The sequence below is a fragment of the Rattus rattus genome, chromosome 4, assembly GCF_011064425.1.
Source record: "Rattus rattus isolate New Zealand chromosome 4, Rrattus_CSIRO_v1, whole genome shotgun sequence".
Classification (NCBI taxonomy): Eukaryota; Metazoa; Chordata; class Mammalia; order Rodentia; family Muridae; genus Rattus; species Rattus rattus.
The window spans coordinates 84,443,016-84,467,717 of NC_046157.1; the positions used below are offsets into that span (position 1 = coordinate 84,443,016).

A 24,702-nucleotide genomic window follows, 5' to 3' on the forward strand; every position below is an offset into this window, starting at 1 on the left:
CTCAGTCAGATCCAGTTCCAGGTGCTTATGGCAGCAAAATGGAGAATGGCGCTGCCTAAAGTTCCCTTTGTAAGCTTGATAGATGGCTACTGTTCTTCTGGAGCTGGAGTGTGTTTCTTGCAAATGAATAGCTTTTATGTGAAAAAGGGTTTCTATGTCAAATCAGTTTGGAATTTTTTTTTCTTTTCCTTTTATTCATAGCTGGGGACTGAACCCAGGGCCTTGTGCTTGCTAGGCAAGTGCTCTACCACTGAGCTAAATCCCTAACCCCCAGTTTGGAATTTTTAAAAACAGATATTTACTTATATATTTTAGGGCATTGTCTGCATGGATGTCTGCACACCAGAAGAGGGCATCAGATCCCTTAATAGATGGCTGCCATGTGGGGACTGGGAATTGGACTCAGAACCTCTCAAGGGACAGGCAGTGCGCATTACCACTGAGGCATCTCTCCAACTCACTCCCCCCAATTTGGAAATTCTTTAAAACAAAACAAACAAACAAAAAAGGAAGGGCAGGGGAGATGGCTCAGTACTTAAGAGATGGCTCATCCAGTAGAGAATGGGCCTGGCTCCCAGCTCCCATCTGGTGGCTCCCAACCACCCGTAATTCCAGTTTCAGGGTATCCAATATACGTGTAGGCAAGACACTCAGATGCATCAAAAAATATATGAAGGAAAAGAAAAATGTATTAACTTCTAGAGCTGCTCTGGCATAAGACAATAGCAGTGAGTTGTGGGCTGGAGAGGTGGGCAGCCAGTACAAGCACTGGTAGAGCTAGAGGATCCAGGTTCGGCTCCCAGCACCTACATGGTGGCTCACAACTGCATGTCACTTCAGTTCAAGGGATCTGAAGCTGTCACCTGGCCTACTTAGATTCTGCACAAATGTGCAGACATATATGCAGGCAAAACACCCATACACATTAAAGAAAAAAGTCAAAATCTTTGAAGAAAAGAGAGAAGTGGATTCTCTTCCGACTGTGGAAGCGGGAGCCTGAGGATAAGTTGTTCCCAGGGTTGGGTCCTTGAAGGTTCAGGGGAGGAGTACCATCTAGCACAGCAGTTCTCGACTTGTGGGTCACAACTCCTTTAGGGTTGTTAAATGACCCTTTCACAGGGGTCACCTATGACCATTGGAAAACACAAATATTTATATTATAGTTTCATTAACAGCAAAATTACAGTTACAAAGTAGCAATTAAATAATTATATGGTTGGGGTCACAACCTGAGGAAATGTATTAAAGGGTTGCAGCATTAGAAGGCTGAGAACCACAGCCTAGATTTTGCTGGCAAAACTAGGTGCTCCTCGTCTGCAAACCATCACCCCCACTGTGTCTCATTCTGCACATACCATTCATACTGCATATCCACTGTCACTTCACTTTGTCCTTTAAAGCAATATATGAATGCTATCTTTTATAAATATTTGTTTTATAAGATTGCTTTCAGACTATTAGCTGTTTCCATCCAATGATTATCATAACTTATGTACAAGCACACATGCATGACTCTTGGGTCAGGAACATAGAAGAGAAGATAACTCAAGATTATAGCTATGTATGTGCTTAATCTGGAAAAGCTGATCATATGGGCTGGGCTGGGCTGGGCATGGTGGTACACACTTTTGATCCCACACTTGTGAGACAGAGGGAGGGGGATTTCTGTGAGTTGGAGGCCAGTATGGTCTACATAGCAAGTTCTAGGACAGCCAGGACTAGAAAGACCCAGTCTCAACAATAACAACCCCAACAACCCCCAAGCAAACAAAAAAACTAACAAAACAATCCCAAAAGTTGATCACATGGGAAGTCCAAGGCAAGTAAAGTTGATTTTAATATTGTTCTCTTACAGGCAGATTAAACAAACAGGCAAAGTACATACATAGTACATGGCAGTCTTAAGTGACCTCAAGGTGTATTATTAACTCAGACTGTGCTAGCAAAAATTCCAGTCTCTTAGGATGTAAGATATTTTTATCACAATGCATTGCCACAGTTCCTCCTTTTTGTTTTATTAAAAAAACCATGTGGGTGGAGGGGGTCACTGGTGAAGAACTAAGAATTGATCAAGCATGAAGTACTGTAGGGATAGCCTGAATGCACCACTTCATTCTAGGTGATCCTTCTGAAAAGTTGGCAAAGGCATAACAGGACTTTGAGAAGGAAAACAGAATGCATTACCTGTAGAAGATCACACTTAAGATTTAATCCTTGTACTAACTTAAAGAATGAATTCATTTCCTCCAACCTTCCCCTCCCAAGAAGATTTACTGGAATGACTTACAGGCTGCAGTCCAGCTGATCCAACAATGGCTAGCCATGACCAGAAAGTCCGAGAATCTAGTAGTTGTTCCGTCCCACAAGGCTCCATGTTGCAGCTGGTCTTCAGTATATGCTGCAATCCAGATATAGGCTCTAAAGCCAGTGAAGGAATGGATGTGCTAGCAAGGTGAGGGCAAACAGACAAAGAGCAAAAGCTTCCTTCTATGTCCTTACATAGATGTCCAGATGAAGGTATGTCCCGGATTAAAGGGATTGAGTCTTACTACCTCAAGATCTGAATTAAATGCCCGTGTCTTCCTACCTTAAGATTCGGATAAAAGATGCGCGCCTTCTACCTCAAAGGTCTAGACTAGAAGTAGATTCACCCACTTCAAATGAAGCAGATAAACACTCACAGACGGGGTCTTCATTCCTGGACTGCAGTCCACTGCAGAGATAGTCAAGCTGACAGCCGAGAATAGCCATCGCAGCCCACCTCTTTTCAACTTGACACACAATCACAGCTTAAGTCATAATTAATCTCCAAAGGAAAACAATTATCAGGTCATGATAATGCCTAAACATAACCATCCCATGTACAATCACAGATGCATTATCTATTTAACCAGGTCATAATTATGCCTAACATGATATAACCCATACAACAGTTGTACAACTGCTAACAAATTATAAATTTAGATTAGGTGGCAATGTTCTTTAGGGGACATCCTTTTGGTATCTCAAACTTAAATATGATAATTGATATTCCTTTAATTGATGTTACAACATAGGATTAAAAATTGAAGGAAAACACAAATCTGAACAAATGCATTCTTGAGAAAATACAACAGGTGTAGTCATGTGGCCTTAGCTGGTATTTATAACTACCTTCTTCTTCTACCCATTCTGCATTTCCTCCACCCAGCAGGTACTTCGGCAGGTCTTGGCTCTTTTCCTGGAGAAGTGACCCATACCTTCATTCCTGAAGGCTCGTTCCCTTTGTCATCCTGTCTGGATTAGGTTGTTGTAGTTTCCCATTGACTTTAATCACATGTTATGATAGTCCTAAGAGATACCCTAAAAAATCTCCTACGCTCCAGACATAATCTTTCTTACCTCTGTGTGAAGAAGCAATCCAACTTCCCCATGGTAATCTGGTTCCCTCCTAACACTGTTATTCTTTCCTTAGCCTGTAGGTTTAAGGACATTAGAAGCCCAAAGATGCCAGGGGAAAGTCTTTGCTTCTAGTCCAATGGAATTTTTGTTGTAGTTTCTAGCAGGAACACTTCTCTCTCTGGACCCAAAGAACCTTGGGTTGTAGGAACAGAAATCATTTTTTTCCCCCTAGTGGGTTATTAGGGGTGTTAGTGATTCCCCTTTTCAGCCCTTGATTCCTGGACCCATGGATCCTGGCTATGGGAGAAATTGTACCTTATATTGGATGTTGACTCAAAGCATATATTGTCTTCTGAAGAACCTTGCCTCAACCCTCCAGACTGCTGCTACCTAACTGATGCTGTAACTGTGTCTTTAAAAGGCCATTTCATATTTCTATCAGACCAGTTGCTTCAGGATGGTGGGGAACATGGTAAGACCAGTGCATTCTATGATCGTGGGTCCACTGTCACACTTCTCTGGCTGTGAAGTGAGTACCTTGGTTAGAAGCAATACTTTGTGGAATACTATGATGATGGATAAGGCACTCTGTAAGTTCATAAATTGTGGTTTTGGCAGAAGCATTATGTGCAAGAAATGCAAGTCTCTAACCAGAATAAGTATCTACTTCAGTAAAGGCAAAGCACTGTTCTTTCCACGGAGGAAGTCGTCCAATGTAGTCAGCCTCTCACCAGGTTGCTAGATGATCACCTCAGGGAATGGTGTTTATCTGGGTCTCAATGTTAGCTGATTTGGCATTCAGAAGCAGCTGTAGCCAGGTCAATCTTGGTTAGTGAAAGTCCATATTGTTGAGCCCACCCATAATCCCCATCTATGTCGCCATGGCCACTTTGTTCATGTGGACATTGGGCAATGACAGGAATAGCTAAGGGAAAGAAGCTGAGTGTGCACAGAATAGGGCATCCCATCTTGATTACTGAACTCCTTGGCTGAAGTCACCTTTCGATGAGCATTACATGGGACACAAATATCTTCACATCCTTTGCACATTTGCCAAGGTCTATTCACATACTTCTTCCCCAGATGCTTTTCTCACCAATTTTCCAATCATAATCTTTCTATGTCCATGACCATCCAGCATACGAAGCAGTGAACAATCGTTCATTTGGCCAAGTTCGGCCCACTGTGGAGATTTCCTTTTGTCAGCATCTTTCAGAGTTGTACTAAAAAGGGTTTGTAATGCTGCAGCTGTCCACTTGTGGGTGGTGCCTGTATAAAGTGCACAACCATCAGTAAACCAGGCCCTAGTTGTCTCTTCCTCAGTAAGCTGATTGTAGGAACACCCCATGAGGCTATAGGCACATGCTTGGCAGCAAGACTGAACTGTAACAAGAGCAGAAACCACAAGCATTTGGGCAACTTCTGCATGTGACTTGCTTGTGCCATCAGGACCTGCTCAGGTGCAATCATGTATATACCACTTCCATTTTTGGAAAAATATTTATTTAATGTATATAAGTATACTGTTGCCTGCAGACACAGCAGAAGAGGGCATCGGATCTCACTGCAGTTGGTTGTGAGCCACCATGTGGTTGCTGGGAATTGAACTCAGGACCTCTGGAAGAGTAGCCAATGCTCTTAACCACAGAGCCATCTTTCCAGCCCTATACCACTTCCATTTGATAATGGATTGCTACTGTGTATGTCCTACTTCGTGATTTGGTGGGTCCAATAATACTCAACTCATGATAGGCAGCTCAGGTCACATGGTAACTTGGTGGCTCACTGTCAAATGTTCAGTTTTCATTGAGGTCCAATAGCAAGCCAAGAGCTATCTTTTAAAGGGAGAACAGTTGTCTGCAGATGATGGTAGAATCCCAAAGGTCTCTTCTGTGATTCACCTTAGGTATGCCAAAGTTCCAAACAGCATCCTTGTCTGTCACTGACACTTCAAGTACCATTGGGTCTGCTGGATCATATGCTCCAAGTGGTAGAGCAGCCTGCACAGTAGCCTGGACCTGTTGAGACTTCCTGTCCCAGGCTCTACACAAAGCTAACAGCTTTCCTAGTCTCTTAGTGTATGGCCTGGAGTAACACACCCATGTGAAAATTGTAATGCTTCCAGAATCCAAATAGGCCCATTAGCGTTACGCTTCTTTCTTGGGGGGAGGGGGAGGACAGCAATTATTTATTCTTTACCTTCCAAGGGATATCTCTGCATTCTCCACACCACTGGACTCCTAAGGATTTCACTGAGGTCCTTGAATTCTGGTTGGACTTATTTCCTATCCTCTGATACATATATGGGTTACCAATGAGTCAAAAGTGGTTGCTACCTCCTTGGTCTTCACTTGGTCCAGTCAGTATAATGTCATTTATATTGTACACCAATGTGATATTTTGTGGAAGAGACAGAAAATCAAGATCCTTTCTAACTAAGTTATGACACAGAGCAGGAAAGTCTATATATCCTTGAGGTAAAACTGTAAAGGTATACTGCTGGCTTTGCCATCTGAAAGAGAATTGCACCTGGTGATCCTTATGAACAGATTCTAAGAAAAAGGCATTTGCTTGATCAGTAGCTGAATACTATGTACCAGAAGATATGTTAATTTGCTCAAGTAAGGACACTACATTTGGTACAGAAGCTGCAACTGGAGTTAAGACTTGATTGAGTTTTTGATAGTCAACTGTCATTTAACAGGCCAGATAGCAGAGTTAAAGGGAGATGTAATAGAAACCACCACCCTTGCATCTTTGAAGAATTTGGTGGTGGCCCGAATTTCTGCAGTTCCACCAGGTATGTGATACTGTTTTTGATTCACTATTTTCTTTGGCAAAGGTAACTCTGAAGGCTTCCACTTAGCCTTTCCAACTATAATAGCCCCCACTCCACAGGTCAGAGAATCAATGTGAGGATCCTGCCAACTTCTAAATATATCTATCCCAATTATATACTCTGGGACTGGGCAAATAATCACAGGAACAGTTCAGGGACCTACTATGAGTCAGCCAAAGCTCCATTAATCACCTGGCCTCCATAAGCCCCTACTTATGTTTCTTGGGATCTCTCAGAATCAGTGTCAATTCAGAACTCGTATCTAATAGACAGACCCTGGAAAGTCTGTTTCCTTTCCCCTAGTGTAAAAGCCCTTGTAAAAGGCTATATGTCCTTCTAGGGAAGGACTGGAGAACAGTAAAACTTTAAGGTGATTTATCAAGGTCTTTCCTCAGGGAACCTCTCATTCCTTCATTCAATGGGGTCTGGGTCTGCAAACTGGCTCAAGTCTGGAAATTGATTCACTGGCAGTAGTCAACTGCCTTTTTGCCATGATCCAACGTAGCCTTTCTTTTATTTGTTTGTGAATTTTTCTGTTTACGCGGATCAGATATTCAGTAGGCTTCCTATCTATTTCATGCCTGGAAACACCATGACTGATGAGCCAGTAGCAAAGGTCAGAATGAGTCATGCCATTATGAACATTGTGTTATCTGTGCTGCCTGTACAATAGTTATGATCATCTTGTCTCTGGTGATTCAATGCTACCACCTGGTTGCTGCTACCCCAGGGCCCAATTAGGTCCATTGCATTTAATTCATCCAATTGAGCAGCAGCATCTCCAACCCTAAGGTTTGGCACAAGCAAAAGGGAGAGAACAAAACTCTTCAAATGTGCTGGTGCCCCTCTCACCAGTTTGCGTCTTATAGGATTCGTGAAGGGCATATCTTCTGGGCCTTCCCATTGTGGAGGATTAGGATAGTGTATCCACTCTAGCATTGCAATTTCCCTGAGCCTTAAAATCCCTTCATCAACACTAAGCCAAGGGATATCAGGCATCTCCAACTCCTTTTCAGTAGGCCATCTTTTAATAAATGCTTCAGCCAGCCATTCAAACAAAGTTCTGACACCTTGTTGAACTCTGCGAGCTTCCATATTAAACCTAGAATCTCTACTCAGAGGGCCCATGTCAATAAACTCAGCCTGATCTAGTTTTATGTTCCTTCCACCATTATCCCACACCCTTAAAATCCATTCCCATACATATTCCCCAGACTTCTGCTTGAATGACTTAGCAAACTCATTAAGCTCCTTAGTAGTATAGTACACCTCCTCATGGACCACACTTTCTACCACCCTTCTAGGAACCTGCTTTGCCTTAAGTCTTGTTATAGGTCTAGAGGCAACTATTTTGGGGCTCTGAGGGACATCAGTATTATCTTGTCTGGCATTTCTTTGAGAGCTAATCACTGCTGGTTTAATAGACAACGAAGGATTAAGTTCCTCAGTGAAAGGTACAAATGGCAGTATTTCAAGGGGTGGGGCTGAGGGTACCATTTCCTCAGATGAGGTAAACCCTTGAGAATCTGAGAATTCTAAGTTCTCGGCTTCAACAGGGTCCTCCCACACATCCCCATCCCAAGTTATAGGATCCCATTCTTTACCAATTAATGCCCTTACTTTACCTGCTGACACCCTCTGAGGCTGGGACTTGAATTTTCCCTGTAATTCAGCTAACCTTATAATGAGAGCTTTGGTTTGATTTTCCATAACTCGAGCTTTGTGGCTGCTGGAGAGAAGATTCTCTTCCAGGGCACACTTGGAAACCTTTAGATTGTTTATGAGCATCTGAAGGTGGTCAATTTTATCATTAAGTTCTTTGTTGTCCTTCACCATGTTCTGAAGTTGGTTAATTTTAAGCTGGAGCTCATTCCTATCCTTTATCAGTTTATCAAGAGATATTAAAAGCAACCAACCAGCAGCAGTATTTCCCTTATTTTCCCCCAACCTGTCAAAAGTTTCATATACAAGGTCACCTAATCCATCAGTACTCACAATTGGTAAGTCGGGATAATCAAAGTCATTTATCTCTCTAAGTTTGTAGTATAGTTCACACCAAGGGCTTTCAGTACTCTCTGAGCTCCCAGGAGAGGGGGTGACTAGAGTGGCTTCAGTAGCTGAAGGCGCTGGTGAATTGAAATACCTATTCCAGATACTTAGAAGATTCATCCTTATACTTCTTTCTCTAGAACCACTTCTGGTACCAAAATTAGGGTATTAGTCGGGTTCTCTACAGTCACAGAACTTATGGAATGAATCTCTCTCTCCTTCCCCCCTGTCCAGCTAATTGAACAATAACTACCTGTGATCAGAAAGTCTAGAAATCTAGTAGTTGTTCAGTCCCACAAGGCTGCATGTTTCATCTGATCTTCAGTATATGCTGCAATCCAGAAGTGGGCTCTAAAGTCAGAAGGAATGGATGTGCTAGCAAGGTGAAGGCAAACAAAGAACAAAAGCTTCCTTCTTCTTATATAGACGTCCAGCTGAAGGTATGGCTCATATTAAAGGTATGTCTTTCCTGACTCAAGATTTGGATCAAAGACTGTCTTCCACCTCAAGATTCAAATGAAAGGTCTGTCTTCCCACCTCGAGATCTGGATTAAAGTTGTGTGTCTTCCTACCTCAAAGGTCTGGACCAGTGGATTCATCCACTTTAAGCAAACAATGTCATACAGGTGTGTTCTCCATTTCTGGGTTGTAGTTGACTCCAGATATAGTCAAGTTGACAATGAAGAATAGCAATCACAGTCCTGAAAACTACAGAAGGGAGTTATCAAACATCATTTTCAAATGTTTATTTTGAATAGGATAACTGTGGCAGCTATGATAGCTACAAAAATCATTCCAATGAATCCCTTTGTATGTGTTTGTCCTGGAGCATAACCAACTTGCTTTAAAGCAGATCCCCTATGCCACAGATCAGTCAAACATACAGGAAACCAGGCATGAACTTTTAGTCTAACAATTAAAACAGGAGATAAAGTCAGTGCAATAAGAGGAAGTGTGGTGAATGGGTGATAATTTGAGGACACTGATCGCTGGCTGGAGAGTTATCTTCATACTAGTATAGTCTCACCTTTATTAACTCCATCACATCTGTGAAGACTCTACAATATTTCCAAATGAGTTCACATGTCCAGGTACCAAGGGTTAGGATGTGAATATATCTAGTTGTGGAGATATATTTCAACTCAAAACAGGGAAAAAGAGATTTCCTCATCTTACAAGTTCTTATTGGCTTTCATTTTGGTAAAGTGGAGGTTGGGAAATGTGGGGTCGTTTGTTTGTTTGAAATAATCATGAAACATGTATTTACGGAGTTTCCCATGGGACTGATTTTCTGAGGGACACTTGGGAAAATGTACGTTGGGTAAGTGAGGAAGACGTGGAACCTATCTTTTTGTTTCTGGATGTGGGGCTCTGATCTCAGAGGTTCCAGACCTCCATCTATTGCATGCTAAGGGTACACCATCTATGCTCAAAGGTGTTGAAGGACAGTTGTCAGGGCTGCTGTGCAGAGGGGCCTGCATGGCACTTGGAGGACTAATTCACATAATAAAAGGGGCAATGTTGGTCCATCTGACTAAAATCCACACCACAGACATGGTAGATCTCAATAGGTTGCTGAAGTGTGTTCTGTTCTCCAAATACCAATCCTTTGTAACAATTTTCTAACAGGTGACATTAACATGTCTTAAGGAAGAGACACCCTTTTAAAGTTAGCATAAATATGACCGAAAGTCTAGGGGCAGTCCTGAGTGGAAGAAGCCATTGCCATAAACCTTTGGAATAGCCTATGTGAAAGGGCTCTGGGAGAGGACTGGTTCAACTGTGGATTTATTTAAAGCCTTTTATTTTATGTATGCAAGTACACTGTTGCTTCCTTCAGATCCTTGGATCCAGAACATTCCCAGGTCATAGCTACTTCCATATTCCCCTTTGGATTGGAGTTAGCTTTCCATTATTGTAATCAAGAGTCCTGATAAATCCACAGTTGCAGCTGGAGAGATGGCTCAGTGGTTAAGAGCACTGACAGCTCTTCCAGAGGTCCTGAGTTCAATTCCCAGCAATCACATGGTGGCTCACAACCATCTGTAATGAGATCTGATGCCCTCTTCTGGTGTGTCTGAAGACAGTGACAGTATACTTATATAGAATAAATAAACCTTTAAAAAAAAGTGAAATGAGAGTGTAGGTCACTAAACCCAAGTGTTTTTCATAATACTACATCACCTCCCTCCTCACTACTGAAAGCCGTGATATTTTGGTGCAATTTCCTATTTCAAGAGAAAAATAATAACAAAAATCGAATGGGAAAATTCGTCATGTCTTCGAGAAGAGGCAAAGAGAAGCACAGACAATGGCAACGAACCACTGCAGAGCCGCTATGCATGGAATAAAATCTTTCCCTAGGGACCTGGGGTGGCACCAAGTAATTGCTCTGGAATAGTGAATAGTCTGCGTGGGAGAGAGGGAGAGGAGATAGCAGAGTTTGACAGGTTCCACCTCACCGAGTGTTTATGAAGTCGCAGCTGTCCTCCGATTTTATGAACAAGAGTTCGCCCTTAGTTCCACTCTTCAGATGACGACGCCGCAGGATCCCAGGGGCAAGTCTCCCTCAACCCGCCGAGTTTGTTCCACAGAGACCCACCAGTGAGGTATGAGTGAAACCCGCGAGCTTTGAGGGCTCCTAGGGCGCACCTTCGTGAACTCCTCGGGGGCTGAGGTGAAGTTTGCGCGGCCCTTCTAGGAAGGATAAAGAACACTTCGGGAGAGCAGTCGCGTCTCTCAGGGTACAGTTAGGACCTTGAATCTGTTCAGCATCCTCGGCACTTGGCACTGCGGGTTGTAGTTCCCAGAAGAGAACAGACTCACCCTATTGCATCTCCCTGAGGCCTCCGCGAAGTTCTTGTCGCTTAGATGCCAGCGGGGCGCTCCGTTAAATAAACAAAGCTCCCATCCGATCTAGCGTGGTGCGGAACACCACACCCCTGACTTCCCTACCCCCGTACCGCCCCCCGTGACTTCGGAACCAATCCCTTCACGCGTTGCCGGTCAAGTTCCACCTCTGGCATCTCGCGAGAGTTTTGTTTTCCTCCAACCTGTCTGGGACCTGCGCGCGACGTCGGGCGCTTTGGCCCCTACGGTTTGATGATTTTCCGTCAGTGTTAAGGTTCCAAAACAGGCCGCGTCTTTCGCCTTCGGCCTCTAAGATCTCGCGAGATTTACCGGGGGCTGCCCACGCCGCGCCTGCGCAGATCTCATCAAAGCAGAAGGTCGCTCTTGGAGGAAGTGGTCTCTTTGCGTCCCGTGACCGAAGCGCCGTTACTACTTTCTCGAAGCTCCACTCGGCCGCTTGCCGGGACACTCCGCTGCCAAGATGCCCCGGATTATGATCAAAGGGGGCGTGTGGAGGAATACGGAGGTGAGGCAGCTTTTCCCGCCGTCCGCAGCCCTCCGCCGGGTCCGGTAGCGAGTGCGCACGCGCGGACAGCTCCGGGAGCCTTGGCTGTCCCGCGGGGTCTGCGTGGGGGGCCGCGACTCTGCGGACCCGGGAGACCCTTGCCATGCGTGGGTGCGGATGCGGGTCACCTGGCTCAACCTCGGGAACGAGGTCACGACTTGTCGGTCGGCGCTGCCCGCCTGGCATCTGCTAGGCCCTTGAACACTTATTTGTTCAGTTAGGGACGCGCCCCCTCCTCTCCCCTGCAACCCTGTGGCGGCCCCGACGGGACCCCCGCGGAAGCCTAGTTTTTCTCCAGCTCCTTCCTTTCTCAGTTCTAGCAGAGCGAAGCGCTGTGACCGCAACTTTGTTTTTCAGTGACTTACTTAGCGGGGGCAGGCGGCACGTTTACGTCTGCACCTCTCTGCTTATCTGGTCCCCGGGCATAGTCTGTCCGTTCTGCAGATTCCCAAGGTCTTTTCTCTTACCTTCCAGTCACGCCACCCTTGCTGGGATAGAAGCCAGTATAGGGTGGTGTTTGCTTCCAGAAATGTAGTAGATTATGTCACGGTGAGCGGAACGGGAGAAGAAAGGAAATAAAAGAAATGAAATGAACGTGTATTTAATCGGATGCGCTGAATGTAGGAGTACCTTTACGTCTCGTGCCTTCTTGAGATAGCTTCTTATTGCTTGGTATCTTTCTGAGTCTCCTCCAAACTTAGCTGAGAACACTTCTTGGAGTCCTTGCCCATAAGCCGTCCCGTTGAGAGTTGGTTGTTTAGTGTGTTTGTGGCACCTATTTTTCATTCGCTACAGCTCATTTTGTTGTCGCAGGCACTTCTGTGTGGTTCTGGCGGAGTTTAACTTCTCAGAGCCTCAGTTTACTCATTTTTATAAGACACATAATAGTGTTTGAGCTCTTGAAATGAGTTGGCAGTTTGGAACATTTCAAACACAGCTGGGCACATTAGTAGGCCTTCAGTAAAGTTGAATTGCTGTTGTCCTCATCAGACAGCAGTGCAGAAGGACCAGGCTTTGGTATGCTAGTATGAAGCAGGCTGCTTGGTGGTGTTTGGGAATGAATCTTGTAGGATAGGGACCTGCCACATGTATTTGGTTGAAGATGTGCTGAAAAACTTTACAAATGGAGGTACTAAAAAGGGTCTTGCATGCACCCAGGCTATTTAAACTTGGAAGAGGTGATTTCAGAGGAAGAAGCAGAATCACAAAAATTAAGTAACAGCAGTGGTCAAAACCCTGCAGAGGGATGTGTGTGTGTGTGTGTTTGAGATAGGGTCTTATGTAGCTCAGATTGGATTTGAGCTTCTTATGTAGATGAGAGTGACCGGTAATTTGTGACCCTCCTGCCTCTACCTCTCCAGGGCTGGGATTACAGGTGTGTACTGCCATGCAAAGTCTTATGGGAATCTAACCCAGGACTTCATGTATACTAGGTGGGGACTCTACCAATTAGTAATGGGAGAGAAGATGGAGTGGAGGGGCTTAAGTATAAGGCAGGCAATGCAAGTTCATTGTGGAAAAAGCCTAAAAGTAAAGTGCTCAAGAAAGATCTACGACTTTCATGTTTGTGAGTTTGCTTGGCAGGTTGTCTGGGGATTGGGTTATGCTATGGGTACCCCGGTGAAGTAGTTTTTGGAGATTGGAGTAGATGGTGCTGACTGATGAGGTAGAGGGAACTGTGGATCCTGAGCTGTTGTGGTTAGTAGGATGCTGGAGAGGAAATGTGTTGAACCAGAGTCTCAAGTTGCTTCTTTGATTCTCTTTCCTGGAGTATATAATGAGACCTGGTTCAAGGTAGATATTCAGGAAGCTTTGCTTTTTTTGTTTTTGTTTTTGTTGCAGTTGTTATTTTTGTTTTGAGTAAATATAAATATGAACTCTATCTTTGAAGAGAATGGCAGGTACATATGGGTGAATAATTTTGTCTGTCATAAAGTAGTGTTTTCAGCGTTCAACTTTTCCCACCTCCAGTTTGTTGAGGGGCAGGTAAGATGTCCTTTCTCTCTCTTTTTTTTTTAAGATATATTTTTACTTTAAAAATTATGTGTCTGTGCATGAGTACAGGTGCCTTCAGTGGCTAGAGACTTTGAATCCCCTTGTAGCTGGAGTTATAGGCAGGATGCCTGATAAGGGTGCTGGGAATTGAACTCACATTTTCTGCAAAGAGCAGTACATGTTCTTAACCACTGAATAATAAAGTTTCCATGCCTTTTTTTTTTAAACGATCGTGTGCCTCTCTCTACAGGACCTCTGTGGGGACTAACTTAAGTTTTGTCTTTTCTCATTTAGAGGCTTGTGACTGAATGCATTCTCTTTGGTAACTCTCTAGGATGAAATTCTTAAAGCAGCGGTAATGAAATATGGGAAAAACCAGTGGTCTAGGATTGCCTCATTGCTGCATAGGAAATCGGCAAAGCAGTGCAAAGCCAGATGGTATGTATGTACCAGTCAGTCCAGGGGAAAGCAGCGTGATCTGGATCCCCACTGTGATAAGGGAGCTGGCTCTTTGATCCCCTCTCCCGCCCAAAGCATGAACTGTGATATGGAGGGAAGTATGGAAAGAGGGCCTTTAGATGTACTTACCACTTGCTTCCTGTGTCTTGAGCAAACCATTTTTCCTCCTCTTTACCCTGCCTGTTTTCTCACAACTTAGCACTAATTGATCAGTTGTGAATCCTTGTCCAAGTGAGTTAATGTATTTATTTGAGAGTGCCTTGTGAGACACAATACAAAATCTTAGTTAGCTGGGCCTCAGTTCATTGAATAAGTTGTGGTCTAAAAGTTTATAAATTGGTTATTTTAGGACTTACTTTCCCAAAGAAATAAATGCTAAACAGTGCTTTTTTTTTTTTTTTTTAAAAGGCCAGGTCACAGTGGTTAGCTTCCTTGTAATAGGGCAGCAATATTGCATATTTGCTACACTAAAATGCAACATTCTACTTACGTGTTACCTTGTTAAGTCACAGAGTGGTAGTCATGAGCAGTGTCCTGGACTTGGATGAACCATCTCAGCTGCAGCCCATATGCTATGAGGAACAGGATTTGGATTGTGTGAAGTGACCCAGATTCTGATGGTGGGAAGGGTCAGATGCAGAGCAGAAGGAAGGGGGCTCTCAGGCTGCAGTAGTTTGATTCACTTTCTCTTAGTGACTGTAAGCCTTAAGCTTCAGCCTAGCTGGAGCACCAGTGGCAGTGAGGACTTAGACATGTGGACAGGTTCTCACCCAGCTAACCACCTCATGGACAAGGCAGACTGAGACGTTAGAAGACGGACAGTGTCTTCTACTTTAAACTTAAAAGTACAGCACATGGAAGCACACAGCTCTGGAACATTAAACAGTGGGTTTAAGTGGATGTTTAGAGAAGTAAGTGAAGATGCTGTGGGACTCAAACATAAGGATGTACAGTGACATTGTAATATAAATAATACAAGGTGCTATTTTTTCCAGGTACTTTTAGCAGTTCAGAAAATCTAAGAACAAGTGCTGGGTATGGTGATGCACATCTGTAATCCCATCATGGAAGGCAGAGGCAGGCAGATGTCTGAATGCTAGGCCAGCCTGGTCTACAGATGGAGTTCTAGGACAGACAATGGTACACAGAGAAACCCTGTCTCAAAAAACCAGAAAACCCAAAACAAAACAACACAATTACCACAAAAAACAAACCAAATAGACATAAAACAAAAGACGGTTAAACAAATAAAAATAAGTACTAGTTAAAAAAAAAGGAAGTTCCATGATTGCATCTTGGACTTTAGTTTGTTAGAGTTTTAAGTCTCACTAGTCTTATATACTGAACATACATTGTAATGTGAAGAGGGGCAGATGAGTTAGTTCAACTTCACAGTGAGTTCTCTTGTCAGCATAGTGTTAGTGATTGAAGGATGAGAGCATGTGGTCTTAGAGTCCGTACATGGGGTGACTAATGTTTGATATGTTGTCTTTAATAGGTACGAATGGCTGGACCCAAGTATTAAAAAAACTGAATGGTCCAGAGAAGAGGAAGAAAAGCTCTTGCACTTGGCCAAGCTGATGCCAACGCAGTGGAGGACCATTGCTCCAATCATAGGAAGGACAGCAGCCCAGTGCTTGGAGCACTATGAATTCCTCCTGTGAGTGGGCCTCAGAGTGTCCTGAAGGCTGTGTTAACCTGCTGAACAAGCTTAGAGCATTTCCAGCTTAGTTGTGACTAAAGCCAGAGAAACTAAAGTCACTGAATTCTGTATTCCAGATGTCGAATGGTTGAGCAGAATGATGTTTTCTGCCTCTCCTATAGAAGGGTAGTTTACAAAGTGTGCTAGTCACACTCAGGAAAGTGAGAGTGTGAGTGGGTGCATGAGGCCCCATCGCCAACGCAGCGCTGCTGAGAGCTTATTAGGACTTTGTCGTTCTGTTCCAGGAGTGTATTTGTCTGGATGTTCTGTATTTGTGAGGAATGGCTGCTTGTTTCCTCATGAGTGGAAATACTGAAATTAGAGAATTGTAATGTCCCTTTTATTCTCATGAAGCAGTTGTAAGATGCTGTTTTCCATAACACTCATCTGTTGGTTATTTTGGGAAAGAAAGGAGTGCCAGAGCCAGAAACTTGGTAATTCTCATACTAAATGGGGTGATGCTGTGACTGACTCATCTGAGGTTTGTTTTTTTCCCTCCAAGGGACAAAACTGCCCAAAGGGACAATGAAGAGGAAACAACAGATGACCCCCGAAAACTTAAGCCTGGAGAGATAGATCCAAATCCAGAAACCAAACCAGCCCGGCCTGATCCAATTGACATGGATGAGGGTGAGTGGATGCTGGGAAGAATTCTGCTCACAACATGTGACTCAGCCTTCCTCACACTCTTCTTAGTTTCTCCTGAACTCCTGATGTTTAGAATCCCAGTTCTGTCAGTGGTTATTCTAGGTATCTCCCCAAATGTGTCTGGTTTTTTGATGATAAAAAAACCTTTATTTTCTCTTTCTTCATTTCATTTAATGAATTGATCAGTGTAGTAGGCAGATGTCTCAGAAGTGGGTGATGAGGCTCGCAGGATCCTGTCTCTCATTCCTTTTCTAGAAGGAGAGACAACAAGCTAGCATATTGGACTTTGCTGTTTTTTTGACTTTAGGGTGATTTACTCTCTAGGAAAGGACTGATCTTCAAGAGCTATGCTGGAGACTGACAGTGATTCTGTAACACATCGAGTCAAGAGTCCGGGATTGGCCTTTGGCTCCATCTCTGCTATTTACTAGCTGTTTGACCTTAGCTAAGTCATGTAGGCTCTCTGAACTTGAGAATAATACCTCCTTTACCGTTTTTTGGGTACGTGGTAGTTTAAAGATGAAAAGATTTAAAACCTGAATGCAGTGGCTCCCAAGAGTGACGAGTATGTGACGATGAGGCTGTTACATCCTTTCCACTTGGGGAACTTTTACAGCTGTAGGCACCAGGTCCTCCCCTGAGGAAACTGAGTTGGTAATTCCTACTGAGGGAAGAGAGAGGACTATGATCTGAGTGGAGTCTAAGTCTTGTTCATCATTATGAGACTGCTTTTGTTGTTCTATTGGGGAGAGCTGTAGAAAATGTCTTGGAGAAAAAACAATTCTGAGGGGAAAAATGTCTGAAGGTTATCAGTTCCCCATGATTAGTTGCTGCATTATTTCTCTGCTGGTGAAGTGTCAGTTTGTTGGTGATACGGATGCTACTGTAGTAGAACTTTCTGTGAGCAAATACTTGATCTACTTCATTTTTCTTAGCTCTTAGCATCTCTGAAGTAGACATTCTGATTTTAATGGGAAACATTTTCACAGAGATAAATATGGCACTAGGCTTACATAACGAGCAAGTTAATGATGGGATGATTTGTAACCTTTCTCTGACTTGACAAGTTTTCTGTGCCCTGTACCAGTAGTGAGTATATTTATGCTTTTGTCATTGTAAGCACTAGGATATGCCTGACTGCTGTTGTTGGAGAGGAACTTATTTTTCTTGTCTTTATTTTCGCAGATGAACTTGAGATGCTTTCTGAGGCTCGAGCCCGTTTGGCCAATACTCAAGGAAAGAAGGCTAAGAGGAAAGCAAGAGAAAAGCAGTTGGAAGAAGCAAGGCATGTTTTTTTTTTCATTCTATGTACAGTAATTGGTTATGCGTCCTTAGGTTCAGGCAACTGTATGGTTTTCTGCTCTAGTTGGTAACTAGTCTGAACTGATCAATTCCCATTTTGCTGTTACTCCTTAGTGCCTTTATTGTTCTGGAACATCTGGAACAAACAAAAACAACTTCTGTATTTTCTCCCTAACCATTTCAGAATAGTTATAGGAAAAATACACTTAAAAAGTTTACAAAGCATGGCAGAAATTACGGGCAAATACTTGACCCAGCATGCTGCGTTTGATCTCTTGTAGCATCGTGGCTTCAGGTGGCTTTCACATGATTGTCAGTTTCCAGCTCCTCATCCTCCTTGATCAGTGTTGGGCAGGACTCTCAGCTGATCCTAGAGGGACTTAAAGTTAATGAGCCTTCAGCCAAAGTCTAGGCTGTCGGAGAAATCGTCACTTAAAAAGCAAGTGAACTGTATTAGGCATTGTTCTTTGCTTAGGCCTTCCCCCACCTTCTCCTTGCTTCCTTTTGGTTGAGTTTATATCACTCTGATGCCCAGAAGCTAAGATAAAGTTGGTAAAGATACCATCTGAACTGTGCGGCAGTTGGTGGGATTCAGGTATTGATAAACTCCCTACCCCACAGTCTACCTAGAGCTTTTTTTGGCTCCTGTGCTGTCTAGAACTTGCGTTTTGACCTGGTGGGTAGCTAGCACTGTGTTGGTATTCCCAGTGCTGGATCCTGGGATGGAGGATGCTTTTAGCATAGTAGCTGGCCATTCATTAGTGTAGGAGTAGTCAGAGTGATACACATAGAGAACTATCCTATCTAAGAGAAGGTGCTATGTTTTCTTCATATCCAGCTACTTTTCTGTTCTGTATACTCTTGAGGGTTAAGTAATGTTTTAGGACGTGGCTGATACACTAGCATATGCTTTAGTTAGAGTCACTTAGCATGAAGAAGGGAGTGTTCTCTAGTTAGTCTTGGTTCCTCTTATTTTAAAGAATGAAATTTACTTTTGGAACACATCCTTCAAGACTTCTCTTTCATTGTAGATGTTTGTTTATGTGTCTGTAAACTCGTTACCATAGAGACCTAATTGGATCACTTCGTAGTCACATCTTACACAGTTATTTGTTAATCTTTCTGAGGTTCCCTTGTAACTGACTGATTTCTTCACAAGTCTCTCTTTTTTTTCCTTGAAAATTGCATGTTTTGTATATGGTAACATAATAGTTGTGGGTACTGTATCCCTGTCCTCATCTAGTTTAATTGTTTGTTTTGATCTTACTACTTTAGTGAAGTTTGTTCTATTGCTGTCCTCTGATGATGTTGCTCAGAGAGTAGGAGTCTTGGATACCACAGTCATTGTGGGATGGCATGGTTGGGGCAGGGTTCTTGTTGATATCTTTTTCCTGATTGTATCCAGTTGTTTGTTGTAGTGATTTCAGCAGTGTTCTGGGGTTATAAATTGCTGTGTAGTCAGATTTGATCCAGTTTGAGTTCCTTTGAAGAGATGGTTCTGAGATTGGCTTTTGAGATTTACTCTGACTCCAGGAGACTTACTCTGACCCAGTCTTTTGGTCTCTATCAAGCTAGTCGGCTCACAGACTGCCTTGTTTCCACCGAACCTCTTCTCTTTTCCCACTTGCTGTTGACCACAACTTTGATTGCTTTTGAAAGTGCCCTTTGGCTGGATTGAGCTCCTGTTGTTGATGGGAGTCAGGGCTTTTAGGTCTTGCTTTTTCTCTAAGGGCCCTTGACTGCATTTCTGATAGACACTCTTGGTTAAAGAGCTCAGGGTGCTGGGGAGCAGGTGTGGTGGGCAGTCTTCAAATCTCTCCCACGGTAGAGCCTTCAATCCAGAAGCTGGGGCAGAAAGAGCTTTCAGGACTTCATTCCCAGTGTCAGTATGCCCAGGGGAGAACCACTGTTTGGGTGGAAGAAGGGAGCCTGTGTAGCTGGGTGTCTGGTGGCAGGGTAAGAAGTACTGATGCCTGGCTCCCCTGGACTGAAAGCCCCTGATTGCTAGCTGGCAGGGAGAGGGAGCTCGTGTTCTTGGCTGTACTTGTGTGGAGTTTCCTCTAGAGCTGGTGGGTAGAAGGGAGAGGGTCTCTGCAGCTGTTATCTGCTTGTCTTTCGTACCAAGGTTAGCTAGATTTTCTTGAATTTTTATACGTTCGCCATGCCCTTCCTTTTTCATGTTTTCTGAGGAGTGTTTCTTGTTTCTTGAACTTTCATACTGGCTGTCACTCTCGTGTATACTGGTATGTGATTTGTTTTTCTGTTTTTAATATCGTGGATAACTTTTCTCATTAACTCACTAAAATTAAAGCATCATTAGTAAATACAAAGCAGAAATGGAATTAAATGGACTTTTACCCTCTGCTGATTGTCACAGTTAAATACTGACTCTGGCTGAGATGTGCACATAACATTCATGTACTTGTCTATCTGTTGAGTAACATTGACTCCGCTCTACCTTAGGCCTTTGTCTGTGTAAGAGCGGATTTCTAGCTTTCCTCAGGATTGTGTAGAAGTTGCATATTTCAGAAGTTACATAGAGCCTGTACAATACCTTGTTTTATATCTTTTGTAAATTCATTCAGTAAATTCTTATTGGTGAATTAGATTGTGACCAGTGTTCAGCAAAACAGTCTGATTAAATTCTTGTTTATGTTGGATAATTTATTTATTTTTAGTTGAATTCAGAGAAATGAATTGGTGGCTTTGAAAATATGAAAAACGTAGGTTTTTAGTGTGTGTTCCTAAATTTGTTTTGAGAAAGTCATCCAGTTGGTTTTTCCATTACCTTTGCTGGAGATGGTCTGCTTCTATACCTTCTTTTGAGATGGGTAGTTTTGGCTCTGGCCTCAAACTCTCAGAGATCCAGTTTCCTCCTGTTGTGTCCCATGCGCTGGGATCAAAGGTATGCACCACTATGCTCAGCCTTATTTTTTACACTTTTGCCATTAAAATAAAGTTCAAAATGATAGTAACTAGATATTTGGAAATAGTGCATGCTAATTTGTGATTGCTAGTTAAGTAAAACTTGCATTATTTCTGTTTACTCTTTTCTTTTTCTATCCACATTAGAGTTTTAAATTCTACTTAGAGGGCTGGAGAGATAGCTTAGTGGTTAAGTGCTCCTGAAGAGACCACAGTTATGTTCTAGCTCATAACCACCTGTGACTTCAGCACCAAGAATGCCAGTGCTCTTTCCTGATCGCCTTAGGCACTGTATGCATGTGGAGTTCACTCACATAGACATACATACACATAAATAAAGAGCTTACATAAACTTTAAAAATAGTATTTTATTATTTCTTTGACAATTTCATATATATTTTGATCATACCTCTGACTCCTCTCAGGTCCACTTGGTACATAAAACGTATTTAACCTTTTTTGATTAGTAGCAAATATGTTTTTATTTTGTTTTATACTTTTTTGCTGCAATTTATGCTGCAAAAAATTTAAATCTCAACAATTTTTTTTTTTTTGCTACTTATTAGTAACTATATTCTAATATAGTTTGTTTGTTTGTAAGATGGGGTTTCTCTGTGTAGCCCTGGCTGTCCTGGAACTCACTTTGTAGACCAGGCTGGCCTTGAACTCCTGAGTGCTGTGATTAAAGTCTACACCATTACTTCCTGGCTAGTGACTATACTTTATTTTTAAAAAAAATTTTATTGATGCTTTGTAAGTTTACATTATGCACCCCAATCCCACTCATCTCCTGGTCCCTTTATATCCACCTTCCACCCTTGCAATTTCCCCCAAAACAAAAAAGCCTCCTCAAACCAAAACCACCACCACCACCACCACCACCACCACCAACAACAACAACAACAAAAGAAACCCATCTTGTTGTGGAAACTGTAACCTCTCACTGTGCCCCACAGGTCTATTCTTACTTAGAGAGAAAAGGCACACATTTACTTACACTTTCTCTACTTTCCCTTTTGCTTTACTGTATTTTTAAATCAGAATTGGAATTTGACAAACCGGGTGGGGTAAGAGCTTCAGTAAATACTTCTTTTCCAGATAACCAGATAGTTTTCTTAGTGATGTTAGATTAACCTGTCTCTGCCTGGCAGTGTTAATTTTCAAGGTGACTTTGTATTCTTTTTCTCCAGGCGCCTTGCTGCCCTCCAGAAAAGACGGGAACTTCGAGCAGCTGGCATAGAGATTCAGAAGAAAAGGAAAAAGAAGAGAGGAGTTGATTATAATGCTGAAATCCCATTTGAAAAAAAGCCTGCTCTTGGTTTTTATGATACTTCTGAGGAGAATTACCAGGCCCTTGATGCAGATTTCAGGAAATTACGACAGCAGGATCTTGACGGGGAGCTAAGATCGTGAGTCCCTCTGAGTTTGGAAATAGGTGCAGTAGGACTCTGGCAAGCCTTGACTGTGTGCCAGCTTCTTAGGGTTTGGGGTGATGGAGCCTCCTTATGCTTTGACGAGTTTAATGAGGTTACCTCTGTGAGAAAGTCAGTGAACCTGGGCAGTATTGTTATTAGTATACTAGAAGCATTTTATCTACTTAGTGTGTAAGTGTGTAAGTATTTTGTGTGTACTTGTGTGGCATGTATGTTACAGCACCCATATGGATGTGAGACAACAGGTGGTTTCTCTACTACCATGCAGGTCATGGGGTTGTCAGGTTTGGGAGTCGGGTGCCTTTACCTGCTAAGCATCTCACTGACCTGATGTGTGCTCCTTACTTAGTGCTTGTGTTTCGTAGGCTGTTTACTCGCTGACAACAGCTTTCCTTTTTTGAGCCTGTTTGAGTGTTTTGCCTGTATGTATGCATACCTCATGTATGCCTGGTGCTCACGGAGGGCAGAAAGAGGACATTGAATTCCCTGAACTAGAGTTACAGATGGTTATGAGCTACTGTATGGGTACTGGAAATCAAACTTCTTCTGGAAGAGCAGCCACCCAGTTACTAATCACTGAGCCATCTTACTAGTCCAGTTGCTATTACTAATGACATAGTTTTTGTTTGTTTATATATTACTTTTTTTTTTTTTTAAGGCAGCATCTCATTATGTAGCTCTAGTTGTCCTGGAACTCACTATGTAGACCAGGCTGTCCTCAAACTTACACTTGCCTCTGCTTTCCTAGTGTTGGATTAAACACCACTATATTTAACTTACTATTTTTTTTTTTTTACCAATGACATCTTTATATTTTTGTACAATTTGTAAAAAGTTAGATCTTTTGCTGATGACTTGAAGAAATCTTATCAAAATCGATTCTGGCTTATTTTATCATTTGTTGTATGTGTTCCCTATGGTGTATTTATATTGGTGGGTGTATGTGAGTGTGTGCTTGTGTATTTGGAGAAGAGAGATCAACTCTGAGTGTTGTTCCCTGGGAGCTGTTCACCTTGTATTCTCCCCACTACCACTCCATGTTAGGCAAGAGCTCTGCCATGAGTTATAATCTCAGCCCCACTTCATTGAGATGAAGTTTTTCATTGGCCTGGAGCTCACCAGTTTTGGTGTAATGAGCTCCAAGAGTTTGCCTGATTCCATTTTTCTAGCTCTAGAGTTGGAGTGTGTGTTTTCCCCTTGGGTTCGTGTGGAGGTCACAGCCAAGACACCCTGATGGAGTTGGTTCTCTTTCCACCTCTGTTTCAGAGTTCTGGAAGTCAGTTCCTGTCACTGAGCTTATGTAGCAAATGCCTTTGTGTGTTGAGCCATCTCATTAGCTTAACCTGTTTATTTATTTACAAAAAGGTTTATTTATTCTACATATGTGAACACATTGTCACTCTCTTCAGACACACCAGAAGAGGGCATCAGACCCCATAACAGATGGTTGTGAGCCACCATGTGGTTGCTGGGAATTGAACTCAGGACCTTTGGAAGAGCTGTCAGTGCTCTTAACTGCTGAGCTATCTGTCCAGCCCCAAGACATTTTTTTTTTTTTTTTTTTGGTTTTTTTTTTCTGAGCTGGGGACCGAACCCAGGGCCTTGCGCTTCCTAGGGAAGCGCACTACCACTGAGCTAAATCCCCAGCCCCGCCCCAAGACATTTTTAAAGTGAAAAATATTTGCCTTTTATTTCTTACAAAGAAAAGAAAAAAGTGTTTGTTGTATTCTTCAATCTTTATATTTGATATAGATAGGTAGATGTTTCTGTTGTTTAAATTATCTCTCTGCTCATTTTAGAGATGTCTAGGAGTTCCCGTGAGTCTACTGATAGGAATTTTTACTTAGTTATCAAGCACTATGCAACAGAATTTTCTTGAGTGTTTAGGCGTTTGTTTAGGTAGGCTCTTCAAATAGATTAAAGAAGAAAGCTAGGTGTTTGGAAGGGGTAGACCTGTCTGTGGTAAGGAAGAAAACAGATCTTTAACATACTGCCTGAGGCTGGTTTAAGCGTCTTAACAACCTTTGGTGTCGTTATGAACATACCCTTTTTCCTTACTTTTTTTTACTTTCTTGGGCAGCAAGATGGCCCATCAGGTAAAGAAACCCACTGTCAAACCTGATGATCTGAGTTTGATCTCTGGAACCCACGTGGTGGAAGGAGAGAGTAAGCTCCTACCAGTCGTCTCTAAGTGTAACGTGTACACCATTGCACATGGTGCACTCCCAACCCCCCAAATAAAAGATAAATGTGAAAAATTTCTTGTATGAATTAAAAAAATCATGACGGGGTCCTTAAACATTTGGTATATTTTAATTCTGTCTCATGTATCTTTTTCTGCATACAAATCATTATGCTCACATATGTTTCTATGTGAATATAAACATAGTAAACTTGTACTTTTTGGCATATATTATTTTTGATATTACTATTTTTACAGTTTTAGGCTTTAAATTTTAGTACTTAAATTAGTGTTTCTTTTTTGTTAATAATTCTGTAACTATTCCAAGTTTATTTTTCTCAAATGACTAGATTAATTATGTAGGAATTGATT

General features: G+C 42.5%; 2 protein-coding genes across 3 annotated transcripts in view; one reads left to right on the forward strand and one right to left on the reverse strand.

Moving 5' to 3' along the window:
• Window positions 1-3,119: 3,119 nt before the first annotated feature.
• Window positions 3,120-11,189, reverse strand: LOC116899136 (Friend virus susceptibility protein 1-like). 2 transcript variants are annotated; one of them, XM_032900671.1, is made up of 2 exons: window positions 10,732-11,189; window positions 3,120-8,970 (listed from the first exon to the last, which is right to left on the reverse strand). In XM_032900671.1, exon 2 carries the CDS (start codon window positions 8,387-8,389, stop codon window positions 6,848-6,850), a length of 1,542 nt encoding a protein of 513 aa, XP_032756562.1. In that variant the 5' UTR covers window positions 8,390-8,970; window positions 10,732-11,189; the 3' UTR covers window positions 3,120-6,847. The 2 variants fall into 2 exon arrangements, with proteins under 2 accessions (XP_032756562.1, XP_032756561.1); XM_032900670.1 differs by having other exon boundaries at window positions 3,120-8,977.
• A 144-nt stretch (window positions 11,190-11,333) lies between these two features.
• The window catches only part of Cdc5l (cell division cycle 5 like), a 37,631-nt gene continuing 24,262 nt past the window's right edge, over window positions 11,334-24,702 (forward strand). Inside the window, exons 1-6 of the mRNA XM_032900674.1 lie at window positions 11,334-11,645; window positions 14,014-14,117; window positions 15,637-15,798; window positions 16,343-16,470; window positions 17,674-17,773; window positions 21,906-22,124. Coding sequence (XP_032756565.1) covers window positions 11,601-11,645; window positions 14,014-14,117; window positions 15,637-15,798; window positions 16,343-16,470; window positions 17,674-17,773; window positions 21,906-22,124 — 758 coding nt within the window. The 5' untranslated portion in view covers window positions 11,334-11,600. The remainder of the gene's footprint in view (window positions 11,646-14,013; window positions 14,118-15,636; window positions 15,799-16,342; window positions 16,471-17,673; window positions 17,774-21,905; window positions 22,125-24,702) is intronic.